Source organism: Chenopodium quinoa, unplaced genomic scaffold (assembly GCF_001683475.1).
Source record: "Chenopodium quinoa cultivar QQ74 unplaced genomic scaffold, ASM168347v1, whole genome shotgun sequence".
NCBI classification, from domain to species: Eukaryota; Viridiplantae; Streptophyta; class Magnoliopsida; order Caryophyllales; family Amaranthaceae; genus Chenopodium; species Chenopodium quinoa.
In genome coordinates, this window is record NW_018742951.1 from 287,398 (window position 1) to 296,320 (window position 8,923).

Here is an 8,923-nt window from a genome sequence, read left to right on the forward strand (position 1 = left end):
AAAACTTGGTTTTTGAAATTGCTCATTCAACTTGATTTGGTTATTGTATCTGACAATATTTTAAATTAATAAAAATTATTAAACAACATAAAACCTGAGCACAAGGCAGTATTTACGAAAAAAAATAATTGCAATCTAAACTCAATTATTCTCATCCAACAAGATAAGGTTAGTGAAGTATGAAAGTCATTTGGGAAAAAATGAGTAAAACAGATTGCATTAGTGTATAAAGGATCATATAAGAAATTCAAATAGAGTATGAAACTCATGAATGTTACCGTAGATAAGTATTATAATACAATTCTAGATAGAAAATTAGCTAACCTTTAAATAATAAATAAGTAATAAAGAGCCGTACAGAAAAAAAATATGTGATTCTCCAAAATGAGCATAACAATTGCTAATTGGGTGCGAATGAGTTGCTTATTTGGAATAGTCCTTAGTCATTCACTCCTATCCTTTTTGTGGTTTGTGAAAATGTTTAAATATAATGATATAATACTTGATTTGTAAAGTACAACCGATTTAATGACAAGGACTGCTGATGGTTGGGGAAATTTGGTAATCAATTTTAAAACAAAAACTAAATTTAAAAAAAAAAGTTGCATGGTGGATACTATTAGGAGAAATTACAACAAGGAGGTAAAACCTCAAATTTAATTAATCATGATTGTAAAATGGAAAATGTTTCATTTATCTATATACGGAAAGAGTGGTATTATATACGAAATCAGGTAACCGATTCGAAATATCATACACAACAATTTACCTAGCAAATTATTTGTACGTAAACTTAATATGAACTCATTATGATATTGAGTTGGTAACAACTAATAAGAAATAGATCTACTAACAACAATAGAATACCCACTATAGTGTATTAAGAGTCAGGTAACCATCCCTTTGAATTATGCTACTCAAATTATATTATTATTGATAAAATATTTAAGCATATGACCTCATTTTATCAAAATTTGCAAGTCAAAATCTCACACGATGTCCCTTCCAAAAAATAAAAAAAGAAAAGATAAATCTACGATATTATTCATATAAGGATGGCCATCTTATAAAACAGATGAATGGTTTGGGCCTAATTTATCAAACTAAAAGGATATGCGCCATTGAGTCCAAGCAAATAGTTGTTCAGAATGAGCGGATATTAGAAGCCTAATTCCAGATACTTAGATCCATTAATTAATTATGATACTGCTGGATTTTTTCATCTATATTACTTGTATTCAAGGCTGGAATTAGGCTTCTAATATCCGCTCATTCTGAACAACTATTTGCAAGTCTGGTGATACTGCTGGATTTTTTCATCTATATTACTTGTATTCCAGCCTTGTGGTGCAGTCCTGCATACAGATACTTAGATCCATTAATTAGCTAGTTACTTAAGGTCATGTACGTTTTATACAAAAAAAAAAAAAAAAAAAAAAAAAAAGGCAACATATATCAACTTACATAGCTGTAGATTAAATGAATCAATGGTGATGCATTACCAACACGCATCGGTTGTCCTATTTTTGCAACAAGCCAAGTACTAGTTGAAATAGGGTTTTCTTGACAATCTCTCTCAAATATCTATTCTAAAATTCAGGTTTAGGAGAGTTTCCAACAAACAACAAATACAGACTTCTTTACAAAAATAATGTACCTCTGACATTAGAGGCATGAATTGAGTTAAAGGATAATGCATGAACTTGTTTAAGGTACTCATCATCAAATGTAAGCCCTCCACACCACCCGCAAACAAGAACACCTATGTCTTCTACATCATAAATAGAATAATGTAATTACCTTAAACTAACCACCAAAAATGTATATTGTTGCTACGTCAAAACCATATACAACCTACGAGACTATCAACACACATCATAAGCGACCACAAAACTAACCAAACTGATATCGATCTATATCATACATAAAAAGTTGTTAGATAATACTAACCTATCCAACAAGTCTTGTTAAAATTGTTAACAATTCTGAAGAGAGACACCTTGTTAAGATCACAGGCCATACTGATTAGAGAACATGTTTAACATAATTCAAATTAATGACTAGTCATGCAATGAACTTACAATTTAGAACCAGATATAACACGAACCTCTGAAAAAGAGGACAAAACATGACAGATATATGGAACTTCACGACCTATATGATAACTTCAGACAAAGGTGGTGTGCTATTAAGAGGAGGACTAAACAAATCCAAAATGATATTCGATCTTCTACCACCAACATGCTTACGACATTTGATTATGTTGTTGTTGAAATGACTTTGTTGGTGCACCACACCTCCTCTTGGATTTATAACCATGGGTAAGAGGTTGAACAAATTGATGGATAGTAGGCTAACATGAAATAAGTAGACATATATATGACCATTATCGTACATACAATAAGGTATTTACAAGTCTTTAAAGTTAAATCAATACCTCTTTAGTAAAGTATGGTCCATTAGTATCTCTGGCTTCCTTTGGTTGGACCTCGCCATATGCTACATCTAAAGTCTGCAAATGAGTAAAAAAAACCAAAAATTATTATCAAACACTTACGAATATATACAATTCAATGCTATTCAATTACATACTAATTATCCACTAAAGACAAGCTTAGAAGCATACCACCACGTTTGCGATCAAATTCGATGCAAAGGACGTCTAACGCGTATGCCACCGACACCACTCTCAAACAGAGAGAATCGTTGCCACTATAACCATCCACCACCTTTAGTTTTTGCGATTACCTCAATTTCTCAATCATCCACCACCTTCAATTTCAATTTTTCGTCAACTTCTCACTCTTAGGGTTTTGTTTATCAGCTGTTTGCAAGACTGTTAGTCAACCAAATCACGACCGTTTGGTCTTCACTAACTGCCATGTAGGTAATTTTCGAATATAGCCCTACAAATAGGTTGAAAAAGACAGAAATAACCCAGAGATAAACTGCAAACGTTACTCACCGAGATCAACTTGTATTTACCGCTTATTATTTACGTAAAAGTTGTTGATTTATTTATGAAAATACTACGTGATAAACAAAAATTAATTTATCACTTAGGACTTGTTCACATCACCTTAAAAGGGTTGTACTAAACATCGTTCTCCTTTTACTAGGTAACTCTCCTTTTTTATTTTGAATGGAATTATATAGTTACCCTTTTTATAAAATATACAAATCTCCTTTATCTTTCACTTTTGCCTGGATAATTCCCTGTTACTCAATGTCAGTAACAAGTTTGTTACTCACAGTGGCAATTCAGAAAAATAAGTGGAAGTTTTTCACTTACTGACTTGCTGAGCTGGATTCGTCTACGTGTCAAGTTGCTGATTTGGATTTGTCTATGACATCCTTCCGTCAATCTGTTGGAGACTTGGAGGGATGGCGTTAACTTCTTCACGTTTTGGCGGGAAAATATTCACATACCCAGAAGCTTGTTTGGAGAATTAGCGTTGTTCTTCACACATCGCCGAATTGTACAAGTCCAGTTGAAAAAATACGGAGCTTGTTCGGAGAATTAGCTCTTTTCTTCACACATTGACGAATTGTACAAGCCCAGTTGAAATAACCACCGACATCTTCGAAATTACGAGGTATTTTTCTGATCTATGTTATCGTCGCTTGTTGCAGTCTTCAGTTTTGTTCTGTAGTTGTCATGCGCCCACAATTCATGAAAATGAATTCATAATTTGGACCAAGTCGGAATAATTTTGAAAGCAATAGGATTTTAAGGACCTTTTTGTCTGTTAAAAAGGGGGTTGAGGTTGCCGGAAATGGCCGGAGGATATTGTTTACAATGCAATTTTTTACTTTTTGAGAACAACGTGTTGTCTTCGTATGTTTTTATAAAAATCCATGTGTTGATTTGTTAGTTTATGTGAAAATTGGTTGTGTTGGTTGTTCAATTGGTTGGTTGATTTGTGTCGGTTGGTTGAATTTCTGCGTTGGGTTGAATGTGTGATGTGAAACGTGTTTGGTTGATTTGTGTTGAATTTTATATTATAATTATGTTGGCGTTTTGTATTAATTTGTATCGTAGTAATTATGTTGATGTTCTTTATTTGAAGGGTGAATTTTTGTTGTTGGAGAAGATTGATATTATGCAAATGGAAACAGAAAGCGTTATAAGGGGTAGTGAGGTTGTTGTTGGTGATTGTGGCAGTGGAGTTAAGTTTCGAAGTAACGTCCATATGGAGGAGGGTACAAAAGACATAGATGATGCATGTAGTTGTGCACTTGACATGGATGTTAGGTTTTTATCCCCCGTGAAAACAATTGATACGACTCACACTGTGGTTGGTAGCAACGAAATAGCAGTAGCTGTTGAGGAGCCTGGTGATTGTGGCAGTGGAGTTAAGTCTCGGGGCAACGTCTATATAGAGGAGGGTATAGAAGACATAGTTGTTGCAGGTAGTTGTGCAGATGACATGACTGTGGTTGGTAGCAACGAAATAGCTGTAGTTGTTGAGGAGTCTAAGGAAGGGATGGTTTTCCAGTGTTGGCAACAGGTTGAAGCCTACTATAAGGACTATGCTGAGCAGACGGGGTTTGGAGTGACAAGGGCTCAAGGTGTAAATTCTAAGACGGTGGACCCAAAAAAAATCAAAGTCACGTGGAAGTGTGAGTGCTGGGGAAAACCCGACATGAGGGCTAGGAGGGAAGCGAAGAAGAGGGCAAAGGCAATAAGCCATGGAGGTTCAGGTGGTTTAGTTGATGGGGTGGTATGTGCGGATGAATTAAGTGGTATGAAGAGGACTTCGAAAAAGTGCGAATGTCAGGCCCGTGTTTATGGTAAAGTTAACGAAGATGGCTTGTGGGAGTTGAAGAGCGTGGAACTAAAGCATAATCACGCGATTGATCCGGCAAATTATAAGCTTGTTAAAGAGTACCGCATGAAGCAAATGACCTGCAAAGCGAAGAAGACGCTGACAGATTTGTACGAGCAAGGTGTACCAGTTTCTCAAATACACGGTTTCATGGCGACCGAACGGAAGGGTAACATGGATCTGACGTTAAAAGATTTACAACATGAGGTGTACAAGGCTAGGCGGTTGGAGGGGACTCGGTGGCAATGATGGAGTACTTTGACAAAATGCAAACCGGGAACCAAAATTTTTTCCATGCTCAACGTTTGAATGAAGAAGGGAGGCTTAAGGATGTGTTGTGGGTGGATGCAAGAAGTAGGGTAGCTTATGAGGACTTTGGTGATGCGGTTTGCTTCGACGCAACATACCTAACGAATGAGTACGAGCTCCTGTTTGCGAACTTTGTTGGTGTGAACCACCATGGGAAATCGTTGTTGTTGGGATGTGCTTTTGTTTCACATGAAGACTGCGATACGTTTGCGCGGATATTTCGACAGTGGTTAGCTTGCATGAACAATCAAGCTCCTAAATCCATATTGATCGACCAAGCGGCAGCTATGCGGAGGCCCCTTGCTGAAGTCATGCCAAACACGGTGCATCGTTGGTGCATATGGCATATCATGAGCAAGATCCATGAGAAACTTGGCAAGTGTGCACGGTATGTTGTGAAATTCCTCCTTCTGGCTTTACAATTTCCAAGGTCTTGATATTAGTTTCAAAGGCGTAATAATCTGATTCCCATAATAAAGACAAGCTAACCTGTTGTTGCTGGTCTGCTGTTATCATTTTTGTGTAGTTACCAGGAGTTCGTCAACCCCCTCAAAGAGCTGGTATATGAGAGCTTTGACCCCGAGGAGTTCCAAACCCGATGGGCAGAGTTTATTGCTGAGTATAAGTTAGAGGACAATGAATGGCTAAAGAGCCTACACAAAGACAGTCATATGTGGGTGCCTGCGTACATGAAGGAGTTTTTTTGGGCCGGTATGAAGACCACACAAAGGGTGGAGAGCATAAATCAGTTTTTTGACAGCTATGTGAACCGCAAAACAAAACTCCATGAGTTTCCTCAAAAGTATTGCATGGCCTTGGATCAACGCGTTCGAGATGAACTGAGTGCAGATGCGTGTTGCTCGAAGTACCTTAGGAGGTTGGTTAGTGGATTCAAAGTCGAAAAAAAATATTCCAAAAGTTATACACGGACAACAAGTTTCAAGAAGTTCAAAAGGAGTGTACGAGAATGATGTATTGCAACGTCCGAGGAGAGAAGGTTTTGTCTGAAAAGCTTATTCAGTATTTGGTGGTCGATCGTGTATGGTTAGTACCTCCCGGTGCGAGTGAGGATGTCATTACAAACAGGCGAAGATCCTACAATGTTACTTTCTGTCAAATGACAAAGGAGGTGCAATGTGACTGTAGGAAGTTTGAGACTAGTGGCATACTTTGCAAACACTGTATTACAATTTTGGATGTAAACGTGGTTGAAGATCTACCAGAGAAGTACATTGTAGACCGTTGGAGGAAGGACATACCCCGGAAGCACAGTAGGGTGAAGGTGGCCTACCATGATTCGGGGGACACGGTCAATGTGAAGAGATTCAACAAAATGATGAAAAAACTCGAGCCCTTATGTGAAACCGCTGCCATGGTGGACGATCAAATGGTCCATATGGTAATTGAAACACTATCGAAGCTTCAATTAGCTGTTAATGAGCGTACGGAAAAGAAGAGTAAGGAAAATGTTCCTGTAGTTAGTTCATTGTCATCAGCCACTGAAGGCAGAACGTTTTCTCAGTTAGGAATCCTGCTGCTGATGCTACTGCCGTAGACTCCTGTCCAGCTGCCATGGACCTTGTTATCAAAGACCCTATAATTAAGAAAAGGAAAAGGGGCAGGCCTAAGGGTTCAAGGCACAAGACGTTAGCTGAAACCGGCTACAAGAAAACCAACAAGAATAAGAAGCCTAGCCCGGTTAAGATTTATGCTTTCTTCAATACTTAAAGAATCTGACTGCTCAGCATGTTATTATTTTCTGACTGCTGTTGTATCTCTATCTAAATCATACAGGAGCAAGTAGGAAATGTTGTTGAGGAGGAAATGGTGTTGAAGAGGAGGATGCAGGAAATGGTGTTGAAGAGGAGGATGCAGGAAATGGTGTTGTGCAGGATGCAGGTGTGTCGGAGGAGGAAATGGTGTTGAAGGATCTGTTGTTTAGGAGAAGGCAAGAAAAGGCAGGAATGGCAGGAAATGTTGTGGAGCAGGATGCAGGTGTTGAGGAGGAAATGGTGTTGCAGGATCTGGTGTTTAGGAAGACAACAAAGGAGAAGGGGAAGGCAAATACGTCTTCTTGGAAGCTACATGTAAGTATGAATACTAAATTCATGTGATTTTACTTTAGTGATTATTTCACATTTAACCCATCACACCTCTCACAGGTGAAGCAGAAACGTCTTGATGAACTAATATAGATTGAGAATATCTAGGCCGCTCGTTGTTTGTTTGAGCATATGAAGACAGATTACGGGGGCATACTCGTTCCAACCGTTTGTAAAACTGTTAAGAATTTGAAACATGTAATTAAACTCATCACATTTGTGTTTGAGATCATTTAAAGGCGACAAATATATATACACACAAAGGTCCAAGGTCTTGTAATCCTTTTCAAGATATACAGACAACGGTTCAAGGTCTTGAGGTCAATTTCAAAAAACGGTACTTTTTAAAAGACGATGCTTTGAGTATGTCTGATTTTCATGTGTTAACATGATAACATGTAAAAATAACAGCAGTAAATACAGAAGCAAAATAAGCATAATACAGTACGCCTCAAAATTGAGAATATTATCGAGTGCAGAGAACACAAACTGATCAAGTTCAAACAGCAGACACCATATTCCTACAAAGACAATAGAATGTAAATGACAATGTTCAAATTGTTTGTCAGGCCCCACATCACAGTCGTCGCGCTGTTTTCCTAGGCCCTGGAATGGCATCTCCCAGACAGTCTTTCAATTCGTTCACTTCAGACTGCACGTCGTCCAAGAACATATTTGCCCGAGCAATAGGAATCTTCCGCTATAAGAACAGAACAAACACTTTAGCCAACTATTCCAGAGATCTTCACACAAAACACAGATATATACACAACCTACCACACTAAACCTCGTGGTGAATCTTCTGGCAAAGAACTTAATACACGCCAGCATAAGAACACCACAGTATGAGCTGCATATTAGAGGACAACAATAAACATGAAAGCTGAAGATACGTTCTCTTGACCTTAAAGGTAGGCAGATAGTCATTGGCACAATAAACAAACCAGGGAACACAAGTTCTTACTTATCCTTTGGGTCTAAAATCTCAACAGTGCATTTGGTCCAAGACTGTAGGTGACCAACCTTCCATGCTGGGTCATAGAGGTGGAAAAGGACGTCCAAGCCACTAAGCTGTAGTTTGACAAACACACTACACACTACTAAATGGTCCCAATAAATACCATGTTTTTTTAGAATGAAAGTCATCATTAGTACCAGAAGATCAATCTCCCTGGCATGTGTGTCGAACGGGGCAGGGTACATGGAATCTATCAGCCACAACTGTTGAGCCTTCATGTCTAAAGCTAAGCACCACCAGTGCGAATCTCTAGGGGAATCCTGAGGAACTTCGAGGACTGGGACATAAACCTGTTTAAATGCCAATGTCAATGCCGTAAGCACAATTTTAGCGCATATGCATGGAAAACACATTTAAACCTGCGCTATATTATTGGACTATGTGAGTAAGTTGCTGACCGCTTGAATATCCGACAGGTTAGAGATAATGAGAGATTTGGCATACTTCGTACAAATATTCTCTTCCTTGCCTTCGTTCAACAACAGTCGATTCTACGATCCAGACAATAAAAACAAGAAGCATTATAATCATCGAATGTGAACGTAAATATGTCACCCCAATGGTGAAATGAACCCCGAATGACTTACCGAAAAGCTTGGGTCAAGCAAAAAACGCTTGCTTCTGTTCAGAAAATCTTTGGTGGCCCATTTCTTGGTGTATAGCAC

At 38.2% G+C, this 8,923-nt stretch overlaps 1 protein-coding gene across 1 annotated transcript; it reads left to right on the forward strand.

Moving 5' to 3' along the window:
• The first annotated feature begins 5,077 nt into the window (after window positions 1-5,077).
• LOC110728450 (protein FAR-RED IMPAIRED RESPONSE 1-like) lies at window positions 5,078-6,109 on the forward strand. Its single transcript, XM_021908094.1, has 2 exons — window positions 5,078-5,526; window positions 5,665-6,109. Exons 1-2 carry the CDS (start codon window positions 5,078-5,080, stop codon window positions 6,107-6,109), a joined length of 894 nt encoding a protein of 297 aa, XP_021763786.1.
• The last annotated feature ends 2,814 nt before the right edge of the window (window positions 6,110-8,923 follow it).